A 27,359-nucleotide genomic window follows, 5' to 3' on the forward strand; every position below is an offset into this window, starting at 1 on the left:
CTCTGTGCTGCATATTTCACGGTGTCTTTGCAGGGGAGCAGGGCTGTCCAGTACAGGGCTCCCCAGAGCCTAGAAGGGGACCCGGGACCTAGTTAGGTGCAGCTTGGGGCTGCCTCAGTGTTAGGTAGAATGTTCTGGAATGGTGGGAATGCCCTACCCGTGTGTCATTCAGAGAAGCAGCTGCCAGCTGCGTGGGTCTACTGAGCATTTGAAGTAGGATCAGTGCGGCAAGGAATTACAAGATGTCACTTCAAATGCATTTGGATGGCCCTGTGGAGTGAGGGGCTCCGGATTGAACTTTGCAGGCTTCAGCAACCTTCCGAATTGCTGACGAGCTCACAAGTTCTATCTGCCATCAGGATTTTCTGTGGTCACCCCAGTCTGGAGTAGTTTGCTAGAAACCCATTTGCTTGCTGTTTAAATTTTTTTTTTTTTTTTTTTTTTTTGAGACGGAGTCTCACTCTATTATTTGCTAGGCTGGAGTGGAATGGCACCATCTCTGCTCACTGCAACCTTCACCCGGGTTCAAGCAATTCTCCTGCCTCAGGCTCCTGGGTAGCTGGGATTACATGCATGTGCCACCACGCCCAGCTAATTTTTATATTTTTAGTAGAGACGAGGTTTCACCATGTTGGCCTGGATGATCTTGATCTTGTGTTCCACCCGCCTTGGCCTCCCAAAGTGTTGGGATTGTACCACCGTGCCCGGCATTTTAAACATTTTCTTGGAGGCACAGTCTTGCTGTCTCCCAGATGAGTGTAGTGGTGCAATCAGCTCACTGCCTCCTCCACCTCCTGGACTCTCCTGCCTCAGCCTGCCAGGTAGCTGGGACTCCAGGCGTGCGACACCATGCCCAGCTAATTTTTATTAGCTAATTTTTATTAGACGGAATTTTGCCCTGGCCTGGTTGGTCTCGAACTCCTGACCTCAAGTGATCTGCCCGCCTCGGTCTCCCAAAGTGCTGGGAATTATAGGCGTGAGCCACTGTGCCGACCTAATTTTTACTTTTTTTTTGTTGTAATGGGGTCTCACTGTGTATCCCAGGCTGGTCTCCCTACCGGGCTCAAGCGATCCTCTTGCCTCAGCCTCCCAAAGTGCTGGGATTTCAGGTGTGAGCTGCCACACCCAGCCTCATTTGTTTTTCTAAATGGTGGCTAAGACGTGAGGAGGCCTAATCTTGTCAGTGCTGATAAGGTTAACATGATCATTTTCCACCTTTTTCTCTGTCCTCAGGAAGGCAGGTGGGGACTGAAAAGTAGCACTGTGGGGTTCGTGGCAAAGGCAGGGGCCACTCTGGCCCTGCACTGCCAAGGCCAAGCCTCAGCTGAGGTTTTGCCCGCATGTAGGTATGCCTGAGGTTTGGCTTGGCTGTTGCAGTTGAACTGGGGCTGTAACTGATGCTGTTTCCAGCAGTTGGGGTAACTTGGATTACTGTGTTTTGAGAGTCTCGCTCTATTACCCAGGCTGGAGTGCAGTGGCGTGATCTCGGCTCACTATAGCCTCTGCCTCCGGGTTCAACGGTTCAAGTGATTCTTGTGCTTCAGCCTCCTGAGTAGCTGAAATTACAGGCGCCTATCACGTCTGTCGAGTTTTTGTATATTTAGGTAGGATGGGGGTTTCACCATGTTGGCCAGGCTGGTCTCAAGCTCTTGACTGCAAGAGATCAGCCCGCCTCAGCCTCCCAAAGTGCTGGGGTTACAGGTGTGAGCCACCTTACTGGGTCCTATTCTTTTTTAGTAGTACAAACATTAACATGGTATGTGGAAGCTGATTTTTTTTTTTTGAGACAGAGCCTTTGCTCTGTCACCCAGGCTGGAGTGCAGTGGCACAATCTCGGCTCCACCTCCTGGGTTCACGCCATTCTCCTGCCTCAGCCTCCCGAGTAGTTGGGACTGCAGGTGCCTGCCACCACGCCTACCTAACTTTTTGTATTTATTAGTAGAGATGGGGTTTCACCGTGTTAGCTAGGATGGTCTTGATCTCCTGACCTCGTGATCTGCCCGCTGCGGCCTCCCAAAGTGTTGGAATTACAGGCGTGAGCCACCACGCCCTGCCACTTTTTTTTTTTTTCTTTGAGATGGAGTCTCCCTCCGTCACCCAGGCTGTAGTATAGTGGCAGGATCTCGGCTCACTGCAACCTCCACCTCCTGGGTTCAAGCACTTCTCGTGCGCCTGCCTCCTGAGTAGCTGGGATTACAGGCATGTGCCACCAGGCCTGGCTAACTTGTATTTTTAGTATAGACAGGGTTTCACCATGTTGACTAGGCTGGTCTTGAACTCCTACCTCAAGTGATCTGCCTGTCTTGGCTGCCCAAACTGTTGGGATTACGGGCGTGATCCACCACGCTTGGCCAACCCATTGTATGTTGAAAATGTAAATTAAAAAGGCTGGCTTGTGGCTCACATCTGTAATCCCAGCACTTTGAGAGGCCGAGGCCGGCGGATCAGAGATTGAGACCATCCTGGCCAACATGGTGAAACCCTGGGTCTACTAAAAATACAAAAATCTGGGAGTGTGGCGTGCGCCTGTAGTCCCAGCTACTCGGGAGGCTGAGGCAGGAGAATTGCTTGAGCCTGGGAGGCAGAGGTTGCAGTGAGCCGAGATCGCACCACTGCACTCCAGCCTGGATGATAGAAGGAGACGGTCTTAAAAAAAAGCCGGGCGAGGTGGCTCATGCCTGTAATTCCTGCATTTGGGGAGGCTGAGGCGGGCGGATCATGAGATCATGAGATCGAGACCATCCTGGCTAACACGGTGAAACCCTGTCTCTACTAATAAATACAAAAAATTAGCTGGGCGTGTTGGCGGGCGCCTGTAGTCCCAGCCATTGGGGAGGCTGAGGCAGGAGAATGGCATTGGCCTGGGAGGTGGAGCTTAAAGTGAGCCGAGATTGTGCCACTGCACTCCAGCCTGGGTGACAGAGCGAGACTCTGTCTCAATAATAAAAAAATGCATTTAGGCTGGGCGCAACGGCTCACGCCTGTAATCCCAGCACTTTGGAAAGCTGAGGTGCCGGATCACCTGAGCTTAGGAGTTTGAGACCAGCCTGGGCAACATGGTGAAACCCTGGCTCTACTAAAAATACAAAAATTAGCCGGGCATGGTGATGGGCACCTGTAATCCCAGCTACTTGGGAGGCTGAGGCACGAGAATCATTTGAACCCGGGAGGTGGAGGTTGCAGTGAGCTGGATACCGCCGCTACACTCCTGCGTGGATGACAGAGTGAGACCCTGTCTCAAAAAAAAAAAAAAAAACCTGTTACCTCCCAGTGTCAGTTGGCACATACTATGTTTCAATAAAACGCTTGCTGTTATTCTCTATTTTGAGACGAAGAGGGACCCTGTGAATGACAACCCCAGACTGACCTCATTTGCATTTTTAAGTATTTAGAATGTGGGTAACAGTTTTCAGTAGAGGAAACTGCCACATAGGGACTAAAGCAGTCCCAGGGTCCACTCCAGGAGCTGCCATGCGCGCTCAGCCACAGGCGAGCCATCCATTCGCGCAACCGGTGCTCCAGGAAGGCAGGAAGCGGGATGCAGGGCTTCAGCTTCGCTCCTCGCAGCTTCAGCACCAGGGTCAGAGGAGAGGCGGGCGGAGCGATCAAGGGACCGGAAGTCGGCGTTTTTTCCGTCCGCTTGACCAGTGTCGACTGCAGCCAATGAAATCAGGGATGGCGAGTGTTCAGCCAATGGCGAGGCTGCATCCGGGTGTGGGGGCCGAAAAGGCAGCTGGGGGCGAGGCGCCGAGGTGCGGCACGAGTGGCGGGCGGACCGGCCAATAGGCGGTAGGGTTCGTTTCCCGGGGGCGGGCACTGGCGAGCGCGGTGACCTCGGCGCAGGCGCGTCGCGGCGGCAGGAGAGCGGGGCTTCTGGAGGAGGTGGCGGTGGCCAGCGCGGCGCCTCCGGCCGTGGACTCCGGGCTGCGGAGGGTAAAACGCGGGCTCGGGCCGAGGCTGGAGGGCTGAGTGGGGCCGGGGCGGCGCCCCGGGGGCCCGCGGAGGACGAGGGAGGGAGAGAACCTGAGGAGCTGGTAGGTTTGGGGACCCATCTGGGTGACCGGCCGGGGAAAGGGCTCGGCCGGGCCTGCGAGGGGCGTAGCGGCCCCAGGGATGCTGGAGCGGAGCCTTAGGGATGGGCAAGGCCTTGGGGTCGGGGAGGGGGTTCTGCAAAGGGAGCCACTGGGGTCTGCCTAGGGGCTTGTGCGGAGATTGCGGGCGAGAGGAGGCAGAGAACGGTGGAGGAGACTCAGATGGGGCCCTTTTTGGAGGCCCATTTTGAGGGATAGGGGAGACGGCGGTTGGGGGACTTTGATACATGGAGCGTGGAGGAAGAGGTTAATCTTGCGAGGACAGTGGAGGTCAGCGGGGGAGGGAGGCAAAGTGGGCTTGCAGGAGCGTGGAAGGCGTCGTCCGGTTCCTGGAAAATTCAGAATTGGAGGGAGTCAGAGATGGTTAGGGGTGGGCGGGGGTGTTCCATCGATGAGGGTCTTAAAAGACCTGCCGAGGGCAAGGACAAGGAGGGGTTAAGGTAGTAACTTAACTTGGGAATTTTGACCGGAATGGCAGCACTTTGGGAGGCCTGGGACGATCGCTTGAGCCTTAGAGTTCCAGGCTGCAGTGAGCCATGATCGCACCACTGCATTCCAGCCTGGGCGACAGAGCAAGACGCCTTCTCAAAACAGCAACAACAAAGAAAGAAGTAGACTTGAGAACTTCGTTCAGACTTTGGCCAGGGAGTAAGGTAGCCCTGGGATTTGAGGTTGAGGAGAACGTGCAGGAATGGTGGGGGATTTTGGCTGAGCAGGTTGGGAGAAGTCTAGGAGTGAGAGGCAAAAAAAGACGCAGGCAGCGTCAGGGAAATCAGAATTATGTGTCTGGAGAGAGTTTTGCGGGATCAAGGTGGCCCAGTGGGGCTGTTACCAACCTTTTGAGTGGTTATGGGGCTCTAAAAGAGGTGACATGACAGGACCCAGCCCACTAAACACAGCACCTCTTTTTGTCGAGTTTGGAGCTTTAGAGTGGAGAGGTGGGAGGCTTGTGTTTGCTGGACAGGTCTGTCCATCAATCTAGGAGAAAAGGGTGATGTCTCAGTTCCTCACTTCTCTCTTTCCCTGTCTTCTCCAGGGTCACCATTAGGGGACTCCTGAGGTCCTATCTCCAGGCTGCGGTGACTGCGCTTTCCCTGGAGTGGAAGCTGCTGGAAGGCGGACCGGCCGCCATGTCCACGTTCAGGCAGGAAGACGTGGAGGACCATTATGAGATGGGGGAGGAGCTGGGCAGGTGAGCTGTCTGCCCCCACGTCTGGACTCCAGGGACAGGAGAGAGGTGCTGTGGGGTTTTCTGAACAGCAACTCTCCTTTCCTGTTCTTTATCCCGTATCCCGAGAAGGAATGAGTCAGTATCATGTGCCGGGGGAACGAATTTGGGTTGTGGAGTCAGACAGCCCTGGCTGTGAATTCCTGCTTGGGAATCCTCTGTGTTTCCTGTGGGGAGAAAAGTAATTGAGCCGTTACAGCAGCCAAGACCGTGCCTGGCATGGGGCACCAGAGCAACAGATGCCAGTTGCTTTTGTTATTAAAAGATCTGTCTTCTGCCTGGGCAACGTAGCAAGACCCCATCTCTACAAAAAATAAAAATGAAAAAAAAATTAACCAGGTGTGGTAGCTCATGCCTGTAGTTCCACCTATTAGGGAAGCTGAGACGGGAGGATGGCTTGAGCCCAGGAGTCGGAGGCTGCAGTGAGCTATGATCGTGCCACTGCACTGCAGCCTGGGCAACAGAGTGAAATGCCATTTATTAAAAAAAAAAATTCTCCCTGTTAATCCTCTTTTGTGGGAGGCACTTTAGTTTTTTTCCCAGCTCTTAGATGTTTAAAGTAGGAGGAGGGAGGGGCGTGTCTCCCAGCTGGGCCCACACCTTGGTCAATTGTTTAACATGCTTGTGGGAAAAAGCAGAGGTTTCCTCTTCCAGGGAGGCAGCTGATTTCCTGCCTGTCTGGGCCTTGGAGGGTCCCCTGGGACCCTGCCCCCTCCAGACTAGCGAGGCACCGCTAGGCCCTGCCTCCTTTTGTAGAGCCTCCAGCCTTATTTGGTGAGTTTGCTACTGGCCAGCCTCCCTGGAGCCGCCCCGTGATGTCACCAGAAGGGAATGTAAATAAGTGAGCTCTGTGTCAGGCCGGGGAGAGTGCTGCAGGCTCTTTTGGGATCCTGAGGTCCCTCCTTCAGGAATTTCCTCCTTAGTGGCAGAGAAGGCATGCCCCCTCCTCCCCTTTCTCATGCTTCAGTGTTGACCCGTCCTGCTAGGGGTCGTTTGGCAAAAGTCAGCAAAATTCAGCCAAATCGATGATGTCTATTTCTTTTAACCTGCTGATTTCGCCTCTAGGAATTAATTTATTGGAAAACTGTACATACATGGATGGAATGACTTAAGACGGGGGTAGTTGCTAGAACGTTTACCAGAACAACAGCCTTTTTTTTTTTCCTTGACACTATCTCATTCTGTCACCCAGGCTGGAGTGCAGTGATGCGATCTCGGTTCACTGCAGCCTCAGCCTCCTGGGTTCCAGGGATTCTCCAGCCTAGCCTCCCGAGTAGCTGGGATTACAGGCGCTCGCCACCACCCCTGGCTAATTTTTGTATTTTTAGGAGAGACAGAGTTTCACCATGTTGGCCAGGCTGGTCTCGAACTACTGACCTCAGGTGATTGACCTGCCTTGGCCTCCCAAAATGCTGGGATTACAGGCGTGAACCACTGCGCCCCTCTGGGAACAGCAGCCTCTTAAATGGCCTTCCCCAAACCACTGCATCAGGGCTGGAATAGGATGCAGCTTTTTTTTTTTTTTTCGAGACAGAGTGTCGCTCTGTCGCCCAGGCTGGAGTGCAGTGGTGCAATCTCGGCTCACTGCAAGCTCCGCCTCCCAGGTTCATGCCATTCTCCTGCCTCAGCCTCTACGAGTAGCTGGGACTACAGGTGCCCACCACCACGCACGGCTAATTTTTTTGTATTTTTAGTAGAGACGGGGTTCACCGTGGTCTCAGTCTCCTGACCTCGTGATCCGCCCGCCTCGGCCTCCCAAAGTGCTGGGATTACAAGCGTGAGCCACCGCGCCCGGCCTGGATGCAGCTTTTAAAAAGAACCAGGCAGGGCCGCGTGTGGTGGCTTCTGCCTGTAATCCTAGCGCTTTGGGAGGCCGAGGCGGGAGGATCGCTTGAGCCTAGGACTTCAAGACTAGCCTGGGCAACATAAGTTGACCCCCTTCTCTCAAACAAACAGAAATTCATAATTAAAAAAAAAAGTATTTAGCCTTCTGTTTTTGCCATGAAGCCTTGGAGGTCTGGTGTGCATTTCATGTCACAGTTCTTCTCGGGACTGGCCACACCTCACGGGTTTGACAGCTCTGGGTGGCCAGTGTCTGCTGGTCTGACAGCACTGCTTCAGGTAGTGGTCTGGAACATTCTCAGAGATACATGAAATGCAACATGAAGGCCCAGAATCTAGCAATTTTTTTTTTTTTGAGACGGTGTCTGGTTCTGTCGCCCAGACTGGAGTGCAGTGGTGCGATCTTAGCTCACTGCAACCTCCACCTCCCATGTTCAAGCGATTCTCATGCCTCAGCCTTCTGAGTAGCTGGGACTACAGGCACCTGCCAACACGCCTGGCCAATTTTTTTGTATTTTTATTAGAGGTGGCATTTCAGCATGTTGGCCAGGCTGGTTTTGAACTCCTGACCTCAAGTGATCTTCCCGTCTTGGCTTCCCAAAGTGCTGGGATTACAGGCGTGAGCCACCACGCCCGGCCTAATTTTTTTAAACTGCAAGCATGGATTGATTGTGCACCTTCATGTCTGCTGTCCTGATTTATTTACTCAGGAGTCAGCACACTGCGGCCTGTGGGCCAAACCCAACAGGGGCAAGCACCTCTTTTTCCCTGACCCTTGATTTTTTCTGGTCTGCAAGTTAGGAATGCTTTGGAATTTTAATTTTTTTTATTTTTATTTTTTTGAGACAGGGACTCACTTTGTCACCCAAGGCTGGAGTGCAGTGGTGAGATCTCTGCTTACTGCAGCCTCAACCTCACGGGTTCAAGCAGTTCTTCCACCTCAGCCCCCTAAGTAGCTGGGACTACAGGCACCCGTTACCACGCCACGCCTGGCTAATTTTTTTGTATTTTTTGTACAGAGGGGGTTTCACCATGTTGGCCAGGCTTGTCTTGAACTCCTGACCTCAGGAGTTCGATCCGCCCTCCTCGGCCTCCCAAAGTGCTGGGATTACAGGTGTGAGCTACTTTGCCCAGCCCACATTTTTAAAAAAAATTGAATTGGAATCTGGCTCTGTTGCCCAGGCTGGTGTGCAGTGACTCGATCTTGGCTCACTGCAACCTCCGCCTCCCGGGTTCAAGCGATTCTCCTGCTTCAACCTTCCAAGTACCTGGAATTACAGGCGCCCGCACGCTGTTTGGCTAATTTTTGTATTTTTAGTAGAGACGAGGTTTTGCCATGTTGACCAGGCTGGTTGCGAACTCCTGACCTCAAGTGATCTGCCTGCCTCTGCCTCCCAAAGTGCTGGGATTACAGGTGTGAGCCACTGTGCCTGGCCCCAGCCCGCACTTTTGTTTTGAGATGGAGTCATGCAGTGTCGCCCGGGCTGGAGTGCAATGGCGCAATCCCAGCTCACTGTAACCTCCGTCTCTGAGGTTCAAGCGATTCTCCTTGCCTCAGCCTCCCAAGTAGCTGGGATTATAGACGCCTGCCAGCACGCCCGGCTACTGTTTTTGTATTTTTAGTAGAGACGTGGCTTTCACTGTGTCGGCCAGGCTAGTCTCGAACTCCGACATTGTGGTCTGCCCGCTTTCGCCTCCCAAAGTGCTGGGATTACAGGTGTGAGCCACCGTGCCTGGCTTCCTAGCCCACATTTTTAAGCGTCACAAGCCCTATCAGTAGAAATGGTTGGTGTGTAGGCCACACTTGGGTCGTGTCCGGGTTGTGGCAGGCACTTAGGAAGTGGTTTGGGAGTGACACTTGAGACCATCATTGAGGAAGGCTTGTTGTGCCCCCACCTGCGCTGGGGGCTGGGGAAGTTACAGAGAAGCGAAGGGGGTGGGCTCGGCTCTCGGGGAGTTTCTTTCCTGGTTGGGGAGATCAGGCACCTTTCACGTCCTGTAGAGGAACTGAGAGCATGCCGGTGGCCTTGCCGCCAAGGAGCAAGTCTGTGGCCAGCGAGACCGGGAGCTGTCTGGAGGTGGGCGGCTGTGGTCTGCTGTTGCTGTAGGAGGACTCAGTGGCAGAACCGGAAATCCTGGTGGCAATGACAAAACAGGGAAAGGCGTGGTTTACGGAACCGGGTTGTCCAGGTGTGCCATGGCCGCAGGTGTGGCTGGATGCTGGTGAATGCGGTGCCTTGTGTCCCCGGGGCCGAGGTCCACTCCAGCGTGGAGGAGGCGCCCTGGTAGAGTGAGTGACGGGGCTTACGTGCCACCCGCAGCGCCTGGTGGCCCTCCTCTCCTGGCCTGGTCTGTTCTTAGGCAGCCTTCTACATGGTGGCGCCTGCCGCAACCCCGAATCCAAGCCCAGCAGAGGGAGAGAGAGATCCTCTCTTCCTTGCAGGTGTTCAGAGCCGTGTGGACTGGACCGGTCTCTTTGGGCTGGAAGGCGTGGTTTTCTGCTTGCCCAGGTCCAGTCATGTCCCCTTCCACCCCTTTCCTGGGCCACTGAGTCCCACAGACTGAGAGTGAGCGGTGAAGGCTGCCCTGGGACAGCTGGGTCTGTTAGCAGGAGACAGGGTGGAGCCGGGAGCTGGGCAGGCAGGAACCCAGTGCCCAGCACCAGGTGCCCGCTTCCTGTTAGAGCACCTGGACTCTGGAGCCTGCAGCACCTGGTTTGAAGGTTTGAATCCTCCTGCCACTGACTGATTGCATGACCTCGGGCTAGCTGCTTTCCTTTTCTCAGCCTCAGTTTCTTTAAAATGCGGATAGTGGCCAGACGTAGTGACTCCCCCTGTAATGCCAACACTTGGGGAGGTGGAGTGGGTGGATCTCTTGAGGCCAGGAGTTCCAAACCAGCCTGGACCATACAGCAAGACCCTGTCTCTACAAAAAATAAAATAAATAAATCAGGTGTGGTAGCGTGTGCCTGTAGTCCCACCTACTTGGGAGGGATCGCTTGAGCCCAGGAGTTCGAGACCAGCGTGGGCAACATAGTGAGACCTCATCCTTACAAAAAGAAAAAAAAAAAAATTAACTGGGTGTGGTGGTGTGTGCCTGTAGTCCCAGCTGCCTGAGAGGCTGAGGCAGGAGGATTGCCCTAGCCCAGGAGGTCGCGGCTGCACTGAGTCACGATTGAACCACTGCACTCCAGGCTGAGCAACAGAGCCAGACGCTGCCTCAAAAAAAAAAAAAAAAAGAAGAAAAAACCCTACTGGCGCTTGCCTTGTAGGATTAATTCGGAGATGGATGGAAATGATACCAAGACAGTCTGGAACTCAGACCCTCCAGTGATCAGCCCTGGGTGGGGAGGAAGCATGGACCAGATCCACCCCCCAGTGGGGAGGAAGCGTGGACTGGATCCGCCCTGGGTGGGGAGAAAGTGTGGACCAGATCAGCCCTGGGTGGGGGGAAGCATGGACTGGATCCAGTCCGCAGTGGGGAGGAGGCGTGAACCAGATGATCCCTGGGTGGGGAGGTAGTGTGGACCGGTTCCACCCTGCAGTAGGGGAGGCAGTGTGGATGGGATCTGCCCCGCAGTGGGGGAGGAAGCATGGACCGGATCAGCGGTGGGTGGGGAGGATCAGCCGTGGGTGGGGAAGAAGTGTGGACCTGGTGGCCCAGAGGCTGGCCTCCCCCAGATTCTCAGCCTGGGGCTCCTACATGGGTGACTGTGATAAGCTCTCAGCTTCAGAGACATGAATGAGCTGGGATTCAGTTCTGAGCAGAACTTCGTTCTCCGGGCTTTTATTATTGACTGGCTTTGGGGAATTAGCTGCTGGAAATCACTGTGACAGGGCTGGGAGCAAAGCAGAACCACGTCCACTCACCTTAGGGCCACCGGCTACTGCTGACCTGACTCACTGGGGGTGAAAGACCATGGGCGCACTTCTTTTGTGCCTGTGTGCACGCTAATTATGTTTTGTAGAGATGGGGTCTCACTGTGTTGCCCAGGCTGGACTCGAACTCCTGGCCTCAAGCAATCTTCACATCTCAGCCTCCCAAAGTGTTGGGATTACAGGCATAAGCCTCTGCACCCAGCCTTCTCTTTATTTTTTAGTTCAGTTGGAATAACACTAGAGGGGTAAAATCTGCATGTTTAAAAAGGAGGCAACCCGGCCAGGCGTGGTGGCTCACACCTGTAATCCCAGCACTTTGAGAGGTCAAGGTGGGCGGACCACTTGAGGTCAGGAGTTTGAGACCAGCCTGGGCAACTTGGTGAAACCCTATCTCCACTAAAAATACAAAAATTAGCTGGGCATGGTGGCACATGCCTGTAATCCCAGCTACTCGGGAGGCTGAGGCAGGAGAATCACTTGAACTCAGGAGGCAGAGGTTGCAGTGAGCTGAGATCGCGCACTGCACTCCAGCCTGGGCGATAGAGCGAGACTCTGTCTCAAAAATAAATAAATGAATGAATAAATAAATAAGTAAAAAGGAGGCGACATGTCCAGGGATTCCCACAGAGTTCCTGGCACACGAGTAACACTGGATTTGTATGCTGTGACTGTGGGAGTCCTCCTGCAATAGGAGGTGAAAGTATTACCATCAGCCGGGTGGGTGCAGGCAGAAGGGAAGAAGGAAGGAATTCCAGGTGCAGGGAGTGTTATAGCAAAGACGGCACTAGGGTGGGAGCAGAACGTATGCAGAGGACATTGTGTTGCACGCGGGCAGGGCCGGGTGGGCCGAGTCTGATGAGGACCGCCTCGCTTTCCTCCCACCTCTGCCCTTGGCTGTCAGTCAGCGCGAGGCTCCTGCAGCCGCTGTAACAAACGCCACAAGTGAGTGCCCTGGATGACCATGGCTTCCCTCGGGGTTTCCGAGTCTACAGTGGACCTGCAGGGCTGGGCCCTCCTGGAGGCTCCGGGGCGGGGGGAATGTGGTTCCCGCCTTTCCCAGCGTCTAGAGGCACCTGCTTGGCTCTCAGGGACTCATTCCTTCCCCTTCACAGCCACAGCGCAGCCTCTTCCAGTCTCTCTCTGACTCTCACCTCGTGAGGATGCTACGAGGACGCTGGGCCCCGGATTACCGAGGATGCTCTCCCGTCTCCAGATCCTTAACCTCATCCCATTTGCCGAGCCCCTTTTGCTGTTGAAGACGCCATCTTGGCAGGTCCCAGGGGTTAGCACGTGGATGATGTCTTTGAAGGGGCTGTTAGATTTAGTCTGCCCCACGATCAGTAATAATTTGGCACCTCCCCTTGCTCACCTCTAATGTCCCTGCCTCTGACCCCCTGGCGTGTGTGCAGAGCATGTCCCGGGTGGCCCACCATGGGAGTTCTGTTACCAGCACACTCTGACCTGGGTCTCACGGAGGTGGCAGTGAGCACACACTACTTACCTGTGGCCCTCCGCGGTGCTAGGACGTGAGGCCCGGAAGGACAGGCCCACGCCTGGCCCATGGCAGCAACTCCAGCGCCTGGAGCAGGGCTGAAGGGCTTGGGCCCTTTGAGTCTGGCGTGATGTCCTCAAGGTTCATCCATGCTGTGGCCCGAGGCGGAGCTTGTTCCTGTTCATGGCTGGCTCGGGCTCCAGTGTGTGGATGGGCCACCCTGTGTTGGCCATGCTTTCGCTGATGGGCGTTTGAGCTGTTTCTACCTACGGCTGCTGTGGCGGTGCTGCTGTGAGTGTCCCTGTGGAAGTTACTGCGTGGACAATGTGTGTGCGTTTCTCTCGGGGAGATCCCGCGAGTGGAATTGTGGGTTACGTGGAAACTCTGTGTTGAAGCTTCCAAGGGGCCGGGCTGTTTCCATAGCTCCACCAGTGGCGCGGGCGGCTCCAGCCCCACATCCTCACTCTGGTCTCTTGTCTCGCAAACCTGCGCGTTTCTCTCCCTCTGTCCGCTGAGTAGGGAGCTCTGTCGAAGTCAGTGGCATAGATTTAAGAAAATGGTAAAATGGATTCTACTGTGACTAGTTCGGTCAGGATGGAATTGCACCAAATAAAAAGCAAAACCCTTCCTCTGCGCGCACGTCCTTAACCCCCTCCTGGGGGACCTGCTGTGGACAGGCTGCTGTGTAGCTTCCGTACCTTTCTAACCAAAAAGACCGTGTTCTCTGTGCCATAGAGTGGGTGACGTCATGAAGGTCTCTTCTTGTCCACACGTAAACAGCCAGCCCGTTCTTTCTCGTGACTGGGTAAAAGTCCCCTGGGTTTATCATAGTCTCTCCCAGTTCCCATTTGTTTATTTTCACTTCTTGCTTGTCTGGAAACGAGTGCCTCTTTTTTTTTTTTTAAAGAGACAAAGTCTCGGTCTTTCACCCAACCTGAAGTGCGGTGGTGTGATCACAGCTCACTGCAGCCTTGAATTCCTGGGCTCAAGTGATTCTCCTGCCTCAGCCTGCTGAGCAGCTGGGACTGCAGGTGCCCACCACACCTTGCTCATTGTTTGTTTGTTTTTGTTTTTTTGAGACAGAGTCTCGCTCTGTTGCCTGGTCTGGAATGCGCTGGCGCGATCTCTGCTCACTGTAACCTCCACCTCCCGGGTTCGAGCAATTCTCCTACCTCAGCCTCCCAAGTCGCTGGGACTACAGGCGCGCACCACCACGCCCTGCCAATTTTGTATTTTTAGTAGAGATGGGGTTTCACCATGTTGGCCAGGCTGGTCTTGAATTCCTGACCTCAAGTGATCTGCCCGAGTTGGCCTCCCAAAGTGCTGGGATTACAGGCATGAGCCACTGCGCCCAGCCACCTTGCTTATTTTTTTTTATACATATATATATATATTTTTTTGAGATGGAGTCTCGCTCTGTCACCCAGGCTGGAGTGCAGTGGCGTGATCTCGGCTCACTGCAAGCTCCGCCTCCCGGGTTCACGCCATTCTCCTGCCTCAGCCTCCGGAGTAGCTGGGACTACAGGCGCCCACCACCACGCCCGGCTAATTTTTTGTATTTTTAGTAGAGACGGGGTTTCACTTGTGTAAGCCAGGGTGGTCTCGATCTCCTGACCTCGTGATCCACCCGCCTCAGCCTCCCAAAGTGCTGGGATTACAGGTGTGAGTCACTGCACCTGGCCAATATTTCTTTTTTGTAGAGATGGGGTCTCACCGTGTTGCCCAGGCTGGTGTCAAACTCCTGAGCTCAAGCAATCCTCCCTCCTCAACCTCCCAAAGTGCTAGAATTACAGGTGCGAGCCACTGCACCTGACTCAGTTCTCTCTTTATTTTTTAAATTTATTTTTATTTTTTTGAGGCAGGATCTTGCTACATTGCCCAAGCTGGAGTACAGTGGCATGATCTCAGCTCACTGCAACCTCTGCCTCCTGGGTTCAGGTGATTCTCCTGCCTCAGCCTCCCAAGTAGCTGGGATTACAGGCGCCCGCCACCACGCCCATCTAATTTTTTGTATTTTTGGTAGAGACAGGGTTTCACCATGTTGGCCAGCTGCTCTTGAACTCCTCAGCTCAAGTTATCTGCCTGCCTCGAACTCCCAAAGTGCTGGGATTACAGGCGTGAGCCACCGCACCTGGCCCCCTCAGTTCCCTCTTGATATGCATTGAACTGTTCATTCTTTCACTTTTCAAAAATATGCCGGTGCCATGGTGTAACGTGTGGCTCTGCACTCGCCTCCACACACCTGCTGGGCATGGCCCTGGGAGGGGTGGGAACGCTGCATCTGATGGTGCGGGGGGCGCTAAGGAATTGCTCTCTGAGAAGGCGCAGAGTCTGCACCCCCGCAGCGGCCGGCTCGTGTCCGATGTGCCTGGTGCCGGGCTGCGCCCAAGAGGAGCAGGTGGAGGTGATGGGGAGCCAGCCACCCCCACTTACTCCCTCCGCCTCCTCCACCCCCCACTCACTCACTCCCCCTCCTCCAGCGGCCAGTTTGCGATCGTGCGGAAGTGCCGGCAGAAGGGCACAGGTAAGGAGTACGCGGCCAAGTTCATCAAGAAGCGCCGCCTGTCATCCAGCCGGCGTGGGGTGAGCCGGGAGGAGATCGAGCGGGAGGTAAACATTCTGCGGGAGATCCGGCACCCCAACATCATCACCCTGCACGACATCTTCGAGAACAAGACGGACGTGGTCCTCATCCTGGAGCTGGTCTCCGGCGGGGAGCTCTTTGACTTCCTGGCGGAGAAGGAGTCGCTGACAGAGGACGAGGCCACCCAGTTCCTCAAGCAGATCCTGGACGGCGTTCACTACCTGCACTCCAAGCGCATTGCACACTTTGACCTGAAGGTGAGCCCTGTAGGGCCCTGTGGGACCGACCTGGCCAGTGTGGGGGTGGGCATGGGGTAGGGAAGAGCCTGGAGGGCACCTCCTGTGTGTGGGGGTGAGGTTGGGGGAGTGTGGGGGTGAGGTGGGGGGAGCGTGGGGGTGAGGTTGGGGGAGTGTCGGGGTGAGGTTGGTGGGGCGTCGGGGTGAGGTTGGGGGGAGGATGGGGGTAGCGTGGGGGGTGAGGTTGGGGGAGCGTCGGGGTGAGGTTGGGGGGAGTGTGGGGGTGAGGGTGGGGTAGTGTGGGGGGTGAGGTTGGGGGAGCGTCGGGGTGAGGTTGGGGGAGCATCGGGGTGAGGTTGGGAGCGTGGGGGTGAGGTTGGGGGGAGCGTGAGGGTGAGGTTTGGGGAGCGTGGGGGTGAGGGTGGGGGAGGCCCGTGCTTTCCCTCCTGAGCCCCCTCCCACCCCAGCCGGAAAACATCATGCTGCTGGACAAGAACGTGCCCAACCCACGCATCAAGCTCATCGACTTTGGCATCGCGCACAAGATCGAGGCGGGGAATGAGTTCAAGAACATCTTCGGCACCCCAGAGTTTGTGGGTGAGGCCCTGCCCAGTGGGCAGCCCCAGCCTGGGGAGGGTGGTCTGGGACTGCCTGCTGGGCTTGGGGTGGGTCATGCCCGGAACTGGATGCCGTGTCCTCGGCCCTGAAGCCACCCCTCTTGGGCCCAGCATTGCGGGAGGTCAGGGCCTCCATTTGGTGCAGCCCAGCCGTCCTACCTGTCAGGCCCTGAGGGCCAGCTCTGCCGCATTCATGCCCCCAAGGGCTGCGACGTGTGAGAACCTTGACCCCATGCCTGTGTCCTGAGCCTCTTCCTTAGCCAGCATGTCCCCAGCGCCTGACCCGCATCTCCCTGTTCTGCAGCCCCAGAGATTGTGAACTATGAGCCGCTGGGCCTGGAGGCGGACATGTGGTGAGTGTGCCACCCGCTCCCGCCGGGCCTCCCTGCTGTCCTGGAGCGCAGGCCAGTGCTGCAGCTGGGGACGAAGCGGGGCCTTGCTGCTGTTGGAGTATGGGGGGACCGTTGCCCTAGAACGGGGCCCTGGATGCCACGGTCCTGGGAGGGTGGGCGGCCCTGTGCTGGGAGGGTAGGCGGCCCCACGCTGCGCTGACCCTTGCCTCTTGTCTGTCCCCAGGAGCATCGGCGTCATCACCTACATCCTGTGAGTACCTGGCAGGGCCCCCTCGGCTGTGCAGCACAGCTGGCACGGGTCCCAGGCTCCGTGTGTTTCATGCGGATGCCAGGGATCCCCAGCCTGGCTGTGACCCGTCGTGGGTACTCAGGGGATACCGGGTGAACAGATGAGTGATTTTCTGTGGCTGCTGTCACAGAGGCTTCTGGAGAGTTCGGAAGGCAGGACGCTTACAGAGCGGCTGAGCAGGCCCCGGGTTGGGGGTCGTGTATGCTCCTGTCCCTCTGGCTGCTAGGGAGCCCAGCCTCCTCTCGAAGTGCAAGGAAGGGATCCGACCCCAGGCTGGGTTTTGACTCCTCTCCCTGGACCACACATGGGCCTGCTGTTGTTCATTATTTTTATTTGTTGAGACGGGGTCTTACTCTGTTGCCCAGGCTGGAGTGCTGTCCTAGCTCACTGCAGCCTCCACCTCCCAGACTTAAGCAATGCTCCCACCTCAGCCTCCTGAGTACCTGGGACTACATGTGCACACAACCATGCTCGGCCTTTTTTTTTTTTTTTTTTGATGGAGTTCGCTCTTGTTGTCCAGGTTGGAGTGCAGTGGTGCAATCTCGCCTGCTCACCGCAACCCCCACCTCCTGGGTTCAAGTGATTCTCCTGCCTCAGTCTCCCGAGTAGCTGGGATTACAGGCGCCCACCACCATGCCCGGCTAATTTTTGTATTTTTAGTAGAGACGGGGTTTCACTATGTTGATCAAGGCTGGTTTTGAACTCCTGACCTCAGGTGATCCGCCCGCCTCAGCTTCCCAAAGTGCTGGGATTACAGGCGTGAGCCACTGCACCCGGCTGGCTAATTTTTTTTTTTTTTTTGAGATGGAGTTTCGCTCTTGTTGCCCAGGCTGGATGGAGTGCCAAGGCCCCATCTCAGCTCAGGCTCACTGCAACCTCTGCCTCCTGGGTTCAAGCGATTCCCATGCCTCAGCCTCCCAAGTAGCTGGGATTACAGGTGCCTGCCACCATGCCTGGCTAATTTTTTGTATTTTATTTTATTTTATTTTATTTTATTTTTTTTATTTTTGGAGACGGAGTCTCACTCTGTCACCCAGGCTGGAGTGCAGTGGCGCCATCTCGGCTCACTGCAAGCTCCGCCTTCCAGGTTCACGCCATTCTCCTGCCTCAGCCTCTCCGAGTAGCTGGGACTACAGGCGCCCGCCACCACGCCCGGCTGATTTTTTGTATTTTTAGTAGAGACGGGGTTTCACCATGGTCTCGATCTCCTGACCTCGTGATCCGCCCGCCTCGGCCTCCCAAAGTGCTGGGATTACAAGCGTGAGCCACCGTGCCCGGCCTAATTTTTTGTATTTTTAGTAGAGACGAAGTTTCACCATGTCAGTCAGGCTGGTCTTGAACTCCAGACCTCAAGTGATCCGCCTGCCTCGGCCTCCCAGAATGCTGGAATGACAGGCGTGAGCCACCGTGCCCAGCTGGCTAATTTTTCAAAGTTTTTGTAGAGGTGGAGTCTCACTATGTTGCCCAGCCATATTGAATGGGCATAGCTCATTCAGTAAGCAAGGGAATAAACAATGGTGTGGGCGCAGCCTGCTGTAGCGCATGAACGGACCCAAAGGCTTCAGATGGGCTAGACGGTTTGTATTCTTTTTAAATGTTCAGATAATTCAGACTTACAGAGGAGCAACAGAAACAGCAGAGATGTCCCCTGCAGCTTGCCCCTCCTCATTCAGTTTACGTTTTTCATGAACGCGAACGTTATGAACACCAAGACGTTAGCCTTGGTGCTACGCTAATAACAAAAGTGCCAGATATGCCGGGTGTGGTGGCTCACACCTGTAATCCTAGCACTTTGGGAGGCTGAGGCGGGCATGTCATGAGGTCAGGAGATTGAGACCATCCTGGCTAACACGGTGAAACCCCGTCTCTACTAAAAATGCAAAAATTAGCTGGGTGTGGCGGCAGGCGCCTGTAGTCCCAGCTACTCGGGAGGCTGAGGCAGGAGAATGGCGTGAATCCAGGAGGTGGAGCTTGCAGTGAGCCGAGATCATGCCACTACACTCCAGCCTGGGTGACAGAGCGAGACTCCATCTCTAAAAAATTTAAAAAATTTTAAAAAGTGCCAGAGGTGGTTAGACACCCCCAGGTTTTCCACTCCTGTCCTCTCTGAGGTCCAGGGCCCCATCCAGGAGCCCACATGGCATTTAGCCGTTCAGCTCCTTTGCCGCCTCCAGTCTGAGGCTGTTCCTCTGTCTGGCTTTCATGACCTTGACTGACGAGCTCCCACGGGTCAGGTGTTTTGCGGAAGGCGCCTGAGTCCACGTTAGTCCGGTGCGCTCTCACGATCAGACAATCAGACGGGGCTTCAGTGTCTCTGCTCAGAACCTCAGGGATGACATCGTGTCGCCCTGCCAGCATCAGGCTGGGAGGCAGACGCTGTTGGGGCCTCTCACTGCCGGGCTGTTGACCTTGATCCTTTGGCTAAGGTGTTGTTGGCTTGGGGTGCCCACTGCAGTTACCCTCCCCTCGGTGTTACTGAGCACTGGGGGCTTTCGGGTTCTGCGTTTGCACAGATACTTCGAGTCTCCAAGGAGACTTCTGCCTGTTCATTTCTGCTGCCGTCAGTGGCGGGGTGGGGGGGTGGATTTTGAATGCCTCTTGGGTGGTAGCTGGGATCGTTGCAGGAAGGTTCTAGGGGCTCACGAGTGTGAGTGGCCCAGGCACCTGCCATCAGCCTGTCCACTGTGCTCTGCCTGTTGTGGGCAGGATGGAGTTTGGGGCAGCTGGGGAGGCGATGCAGTCGTGGTGGGAGCCCAGGATCCCGCTGAGCCCCACGCCCGTCTCGCAGCCTGAGCGGCGCATCCCCGTTCCTGGGCGAGACCAAGCAGGAGACGCTCACAAACATCTCAGCCGTGAACTATGACTTCGATGAGGAGTACTTCAGCAACACCAGCGAGCTGGCCAAGGACTTCATTCGCCGGCTGCTCGTCAAAGATCCCAAGTACGAGGGGCCGGCAGGGGGCACGGGGTGGGACATGGGACGCGGGCCCACTCCACCCACGGAGGCTCCAGAGGACTCTCCTCCCAGCGCCACCTCCCTGCGGCTGGGGATCAGACATTGCTTCCCCCTCGGGCTGGAGAGAGTAAACTGATAAATGGATGGCCCAAGTTGGCCATTGCCATGGTTTTTTTTTTTTTTAGTAGAGATGGGGCTTCACCATATTGCCCAGGCTGGTCTTGAACTCCTGACTTCCAGTGATTTGCCTGCCTCGGCCTCCCAAAGTGCTGGGATTGCGGGTGTGAGACACCGTGTCTGGCTGCTTGCTGTGTTTTTAGCAAACTTTTAATTAGTTGCCAGTGTGTCAAGTAAGGTTCCATGTAAAATTCCAGGTCACTTGTTTTCCTGTAAACACTTAGAATCCAGGCAGTGCTGAGGTCTCAGCTTTCTCCACCACCCCCCAGAAAACCCCACGCTCCCTCCAGTACCCTGTTCAGCTCCTGTGGTTGGCTGAGCAGAGGCTGGGGAGCGACTTTAGGGCTTTTGGGGGTCCTGGGAGTCAGTTGTTCACGGGAGGACGGGACAGATGATACAGGTGAAACTAACCAGAGCGGGGGTCTTCCAGGCGGAGAATGACCATTGCCCAGAGCCTGGAACATTCCTGGATTAAGGTAAGTGGGGAGATGGGGGGAGTTCCCTGGGCTTCCCGCCTTGGCCTTCTCACTGGGGTCTGGGTGGCCTTCAGCATTTAAGGCTTGTGGATGTAACAACCCCCAGTGGCTGGGGAGGGTCCCCAGAGAAGTGAGCCTGGGTGGCGAGGGTTGGGTCCTGGGCATGGGACGTCCGGCACCCGATAGACCTGGTGGCATCCTTGGCTGGTGTGTGTCCAACGGGACTGAGACTCCCAGGGCCAGGGCCGCGGCAGCAGCGTTTTTCTCCAGTGAGTCCTCTCGGCTTTGTGTTGGGCCGGGCAGTCTCTGTCATGAGGCGTTGACTCGGCTGCCGGATGAGCCCCTGAACCTCAGTTCACACTGGCAGGTGGGGGCTGGCGGGGCTGGGTGGCATCGCGGGGACCCCACTCAGGCCTCCCTCCCTCCTAGGCAATCCGGCGGCGGAACGTGCGTGGCGAGGACAGCGGCCGCAAGCCTGAGCGGCGGCGCCTGAAGACCACGCGTCTGAAGGAGTACACCATCAAGTCGCACTCCAGCATGCCGCCCAACAACAGCTATGCCAACTTCGAGCGCTTCTCCAAGGTGCTGGAGGAGGTGGCGGCGGCTGAGGAGGGCCTGCGCGAGCTGGAGCGCAGCCGGCAGCTCTGCCACGAGGACGTGGAGGCGCTGGCCGCCATCTACGAGGAGAAAGAGGCCTGGTACCGCGAGGAGAGCGACAGCCTGGGCCAGGACCTGCGGCGGCTGCGGCAGGAGCTGCTCAAGACCGAGGCACTCAAGCGGCAGGCGCAGGAGGAGGCCAAGGGCGCGCTGCTGGGGACCAGCGGCCTCAAGCGCCGCTTCAGCCGCCTGGAGAACCGCTACGAGGCGCTGGCCAAGCAGGTGGCCTCCGAGATGCGCTTCGTGCAGGACCTCGTGCGCGCCCTGGAGCAGGAGAAGCTGCAGGGCGTGGAGTGCGGGCTGCGCTAGGCGCACTGGGGTGGGCCAGACCCCAGGACAGCCGGAGCTCGGCCTGCGGTGACGCTGCGCCTCCCATCGCGCGGGTCCCTGCCCTTGCCCAGCACCGCCAGGCTGGAGGCGGAGTGGGAGGAGTTGGAGCCAGGCCCGTAAGTTCACTGGCAGGGGTGGGCGTGGGACGGGACTGCTTCTCTACACAGCCTCCACGCTGGCCTTCACCTTCGCTCCTGCATCGTCGGTGACGCCGGGACCCTCCAGGCAGCGCGGCCTGTGGCGCTGTGAGGGTTGGGACCCAGGATGGGACTGGCCACCGAGGTGCATCTGCGGCCCGAATGCAGCCCTGGTCCAGGCCCGGAGGAGGGTTTGCAGGCAGTTCCACGGGCAGTTCGGCGGGGTGCTGCCCGTTGCTGCCACTAGCCCAGGAGGAGGTCGTGGGTCGGGGAGGGTGGGGTGGACGGCGGACAGGCAGTCCCTATGCTGCTGGGTGGCGCCGGGCTTGGTGGGGTCTTCCACCGTGTGCCTTCTTCGCCGAGACCCATCCCCCGGGTGTGGGGTCCCCTGCTGTGGACTCCTCCGCTAGCGCCATCGTCGCGCCTGTGCACGCCTAGGCAAGAGCGGCCCTCTGCAGCCAAGAGAAATAAATACTGGCTTCCAGATAGGCGGCGTGTTGTGTGCTTCAGACCTTGGCAGGGGACAGCCAGCCCTTGGCCACGGGGCATGTGCCCTCCGAGGCGTTCATGTTTCTCTCTGTGTTCCCTGCCTGCCATGTGCTCGGGAAGAAGGGGAGAAACCTGGGGGGCCTCGCAGACCCTCATGGTGTCCTGGGAGCTGCCGGATCTTGGTCTCTGGGTGTTTTCATTGCAATGAGGTGGAAGCTCCGGGCAGCTGAGGTGGGTCAGAGGCGTTTCCTGTTCCCTTGTGTCTTACGGGATGCTGCTGTGTCCCACGTGGGAGCCCCTGCCCTGCCTGGAGCCACATGCAGGTGGCCTTGGAGGAGGAGCGGCTCAGCTCAGCTGCTGGGGCTCACACCTAGTTTCAGAGAGGGGCCCCGACCCTGCCCATCCTCCCTGGAGGAAGTTTTTTTTTTTTTTTTTTTCTTTCTTTTTTTGAGACGGAGTCTGGCCCTGTCGCCCAGGCTGGAGTGCAGTGGTGCGATCTTGGCTCACTGTGACCTCCGTCTCCTGGACTCAAGCAGGTCTCCTGTCTCAGCCTCCCAAGTGTCTGGGATTACAGGCATACACCACCACATGTGGCTAATTTTTTTTTTTTTTTGAGGTAGAGTTTTGCCCTTGTTGCCCAGGCTGGAGTGCAATGGTGTGATCTTGGCTCACCACAACCTCCATCTCCCATGTTCAAGCGATTCTCCTGCCCCAGCCTCACGAGTAGCTGGGATTACAGGCATGCGCCACCACGCCGGGCTCATTTTGTATTTTTTTAGTAGAGGCAGGGTTTCACCATGTTGGTCAGGCTAGTCATGAACCCCCGACCTCAGGTGATCTGCCCGCCTCAGCCTCCCAAAGTGCTGGGATTACAGGTGTGAACCACTGTGCCCCGCCGCAATTTTTGTATTTTTAATAGAGATGGGGTTTCACTATGTTGGCCAGGCTGGTCTCGAACTTCTGACCTCAAGTGATCTGCCCTTTTTGTGCTCCCAAAGTGCTGGGATTACAGGCGTGAGTCACCGCATCTGGCCATTTTTTTTTTTTTTTTAAATTTTTTTTTTTCTTTCATTGAGCTATGATTCACACACCCTAAAATCTTTTTTTTTAAGTGGACAATTCATTGGTTTTAGTACATTCACAGAGGCAGGAAAAGGTACATCCACACAAAAATTGTATGTGAGTCAGGCGTAGTGGGGTTGCCTGTGGTCCCAGCTACTCAGGAGGCTGAGACAGGAGGATCACTTGAGCTCTGGAGGTGGAGGCTGCAGTGAGCTGTGATCCCGCCACTGCACTCCAGCCTTGGTGACAGAGCAACACCTTGTCTCATAAAGAAATGCACGGTGCACCAGGCACGGTGGCTCATGCCTGTAATCCCAGCACTTTGGGAGGCTGAGGTGGGTGGATAACGAGGTCAGGAGATTGAGACCATCCTGGCTAACACTGTGAAACCCCATCTCTACTAAAAATACGGAGGAAGGCGAGAACCAGGAGGCAGAAAGGATTGCAGTTGAATTACCATACATGAGACAGTGAAAGTGGTGCATTGTATGTGTATTTTATTTATTTATTTATTGAGATGGAGTCTGCCTCTGTCGCCCAAGCTGGAGTGTAGTGGCGTGATCCAAACTCACTGCAACCTCTGCCTCTCAGGTTCAAGCGATTCTCGTCCCTCAGCCTCCCGAGTAGCTGGGACTACAGGCACCCGCCACCATACCCAGCTAATTTTTTGTATTTTTATTTTTTTTATTTTTTATTTTATTTTATTTTATTTTGTATTTTTAGTAGAGACAGGGTTTCACTATGTTAGCCAGGATGGTCTTGATCTCCTGACCTCATGATCCGCCTGCCTCGGCCTCCCAAAGCGCTGGGATTACAGGCGTGAGCCACCGTGCCCGGCCAATTTTTTGTATTTTTAGTAGAGACGCGGTTTCGCCACGTTGGCCAGGCTGGTCTCGAACTCCTGACCTCAGGTGATCCACCCGTCTTGGCCACCCAAAGTGTTGGGATTACAGGCGTGAGCCACTGCACCTGGCCTGCTATGTGTACTTTAACCACACTGAAAACATACTTCAAGCTGGGTGTGGTGGCTCATTCCCGTAATCCCAGTGCTTTGGGAGGTGGAGGTAGAGGATCACTTGAGCCCAGGAGTTCGAGACCAGCCTGGGAAACATAGTGAGACCTTATCTCTACAAATAACAATAATAATAATAATACATCTAGTACATCCAATCTGGTTAATCGTCGCAGTCTTCAGCACTCTCTACCAGACCCCCTAGGGCTTCTCATCCCCTAGTACACAAAGCATCAAGCCCTGGCCTCTCGGAGGTCTCTGGGATCCCGCTGGAGGCCAGGACCATCACCCCTCAGCCCCCAGAAGACCAGGAGGCCCCTCAGGTCAGCCCCTCTGGTCAGACAAGGAAATTGAGGTCCACGGAAGCACAGCAAGGCCCCAAGCTCACACTCCCAGCCCTTTTCCTGGAACCGGCAGAACATGAACCCTGCTGGGGAGGGGCAGACCAACTACACCAGGAGACCAGGACCCCCGGGGGCTCCCATTGCTGGGAGCATGCAACCACACTCTGGCCCAGCCTTCCTCAGTGGGGTGACCCTGAGCCCCGAGTCCCCGGCCCCGTCTCTGGCCTTCCTCTGGGCATCTGAGATGGGGCTGGTACCCGTGGAGTGCTCAGTCTTGTCAAGGACACCCCAGAGCCCACGTTGGCTGGCAGTGGCGGGCAGCAGCTTCAGGGGCTCGCGGTTCTACTGGGTTCCCACTCCATAGCAGCGTGAGGCTGAGTCCACTGCAGAGGGTCAGGTGGGGACACCCTGTCCCCCCTCAGGGTGTCCGGTGAGAGCTCAATTGGTGTCCTCCACAAAAATACTGAAGTTCTAACACCTGGTACCAGGGAATAGGACCTTATTTGGAAATACGGTAGATGTGATTAGTTATGATGCAGATGCAGAGGTAATTAGTTAGAATGACATCATTGCTGAAGTAGGGTGGGCCCTAGTCCTTATAAAATGACTGCATGGGGGCTGGGTATGGTACGGTGGCTCACAGCTGTAATCCCAGCACTTTGGGAGGCCGAGGTAGGCAGATCACCTGAGGTCAGGAGTTCGAGACCAGCCTCACCAATATGGTGAAACCCCGTCTCTACTAAAAATACAAAAATTAGATGTGGTGGCAGGTGCTTGTAATCCCAGCTACTCGGGAGGCTGAGGCAGGAGAATTGCTTGAACCTGGGAGGGGGAGGTTGTAGTGAACCGAGATCATGCCATTGCACTCCAGCCTGACGACGGAGTGAGACTCCGTCTCAAAAAAGAAAGAAAAGACTACATGGGGGCTGGGCGCGGTATGTTTTCTCACAGCTGTAATCCCAGCACTTTGGGAGACTGAGTCAGGAAGATCGCTTGAGCCCAGGAGTTCAAGACCAGCCTGGGCAACATAGACCCCCGTTTCTACAAAAAATACAAAAATTAGCTGGGCATGGTGGCACACGTCTGTAGTCCCGGTTATTTGGGAAGCTGAGGTGGGAGGATCGCTTGAGCCTGGGAGGTTGAGGCTGCAGTGAGCTATGATCGTGCCACTGCACTCCAGCCTGGACAACAAAGTGAAGCCCTGTCCCCCCACCCACCGAGAAAGGCCATGTGAAGATGGAGGCAGAGGCCGGGCACAGTGGCTCACACCTGTAATCCCAGCATTTTGGGAGGCCAAGCTGGGTGGATCACAAGGTCAGGAGTTCGAGACCAGCCTGGCCAATATGGTGAAACTTCGTCTCTACTAAAAATACAAAAATTAGCCGGGTGTGATGGCAGGCACCTGTAGTCCCAGCTACTTGGGAGGCTGAGGCAGGAGAATCACTTGAACCCAGGAGGTGGAGGTTGCAGTGAGTTGAGATCGTGCCACTGCACTCCAGCCTGGGTGACAAAGTGAGCTTCCGTCTCAAAAAAAAAAAAAAAAGATGGAGGCAGAGATTGGAGCGATACGGCCAAGGAGCCAAAGACCACTGGCCACCACCGGCATCTGGAGGGGTAGGAGGGAGCCTTTCCTGCAGCCGTCTGAGGGAGCCTGGCTCTGCCGACACCTTCCTTCTGGCCTCCTGACCTCTGCAGCTCTGAGAGCCTCTTGAGCAGCGTGGTGTCTGGCTTACACGGGCATATGACCTGCTCCGTGACTATACCTGGCATTGGCAGGTCCCTGGCGGTTTCCAGCCCTCAGCTCCCACAGGCCGGGACGGTCACTGGTTTGATTTCCAGGTCGAGAAAACACCCATGGCCCGCCCTGGGGCGAGCCGTGGTCTCACCTCCCCTGCAGAATCTGGCCTGTCAAATTCTGCTTTCAGGAGGGGTGGCAGCTGGAGGCCCTGCCGGGAGGCTCTGTGTATGGGCTGACAGCCTCTTGGTCATGCCAGTAGCCAAGGAGTGGCTGGGACGGAGTGAGGCAGAGAGAGGACTGGGGGGCTGGGGGGTCTGTCTGGTGGGAGCAAGTTTTCTTGTTTTTTTTTTGGAGACATAATGATTCTCCTGCCTCAGCCTCCCGAGTAGTGCTGGGATTACAGGCGCCCGCCACCACGCCCGGCTAATTTTTGTATTTTTAGTAGAGACAGGGGTTTCACCATGTTGGCCAGGCTGGTTTCGAACTCCTGACCTCAGGTGATCCGCCTGCCTCGGCCTCCTAAAGTGCTGGGATTACAGGCGTGAGCCACTGCGTCCAGCCGGTGGGAGCAAGTTTTCAAAGACATCCCTGGGACAGGGCTCGGCGCCAGGGAGAGCCAGTGAGGGCTTGGTGTGTTTCTTGCCTGGTGCCCATCCCTGTGCATCCAGCGATGACTGCAGCTGCCTGCATCCTGAGCGTCCGTGCTGCCACTCTTGGGCAGGGTTGTCACGTGCAGGTCCCCCCTCGCCGCCCCCCCCCGCCCCCTCAGCTCCTGGGCCAGGCGCGCCCTCCAGGACAAGGCAAGCTGGGTTCAGGCCATAGCTTGGCTGTGACTCAACCCTGGGGCATCAGAGAAAGGTCATGGGGCTGATGGAACACAGGACCTCAGGTGCTGGACAGATGAGATAGACGGCGCGGGGGAGGGAACACCCCATACCACGCAGGGTCCCCCCCAGCCCCGGGCTGTGCTCAGGAACACAGCACACAACCAGGGACCATGGGAGGCAGGCTTCGCAGTAACGAGAGGGTGAGGCGGCCTCCGGTTCCCCAGAGAAGAGGCGATCGGCTTGTTGAGAAAATTTCAGGCCGGGTGCGGTGGCTCACGCCTGCCATCTCAGCACTGTGGGAGGCTGAGGCGGGAGGATCGCTTGAGCCCAGGAGTTGCAGACCAGACTGGGCAACCTGGGGAGACCCTGTATCTACAAAAAATTGGAACATTAGCTGGGTTTGGTGGCTTATGCCTGTAATCCCACCTACTCAGGAGGCTGAGGCAGGAGGATCATTTGAGCCCAGGAGGTCAAGGCTGCAGTGAGCTGCGATTATATCACTGCACTGCAGCCTGGGTGACAGAGGGAGACCCTGTCAGAAAAG

At 56.1% G+C, this 27,359-nt stretch overlaps 1 protein-coding gene across 3 annotated transcripts; it reads left to right on the top strand.

The window, feature by feature from the left end:
* The first annotated feature begins 3,855 nt into the window (after positions 1–3,855).
* DAPK3 (death associated protein kinase 3) lies at positions 3,856–21,846 on the top strand. Of its 3 annotated transcripts, none has more exons than XM_032177908.2 (9): positions 3,856–4,034; positions 5,128–5,283; positions 15,012–15,372; positions 15,819–15,948; positions 16,273–16,321; positions 16,545–16,571; positions 19,399–19,551; positions 20,174–20,219; positions 20,649–21,846. In XM_032177908.2, exons 2-9 carry the CDS (start codon positions 5,222–5,224, stop codon positions 21,183–21,185), a joined length of 1,365 nt encoding a protein of 454 aa, XP_032033799.1. In that variant the 5' UTR covers positions 3,856–4,034; positions 5,128–5,221; the 3' UTR covers positions 21,186–21,846. The 3 variants fall into 3 exon arrangements, with proteins under 3 accessions (XP_032033799.1, XP_032033798.1, XP_058284226.1); XM_032177907.2 differs by having other exon boundaries at positions 3,856–3,933; XM_058428243.1 differs by lacking the exon at positions 3,856–4,034 and adding an exon at positions 4,730–4,744.
* The last annotated feature ends 5,513 nt before the right edge of the window (positions 21,847–27,359 follow it).

Source organism: Hylobates moloch, unplaced genomic scaffold (assembly GCF_009828535.3).
Source record: "Hylobates moloch isolate HMO894 unplaced genomic scaffold, HMol_V3 SCAFFOLD_15, whole genome shotgun sequence".
Lineage (NCBI taxonomy): Eukaryota > Metazoa > Chordata > Mammalia > Primates > Hylobatidae > Hylobates > Hylobates moloch.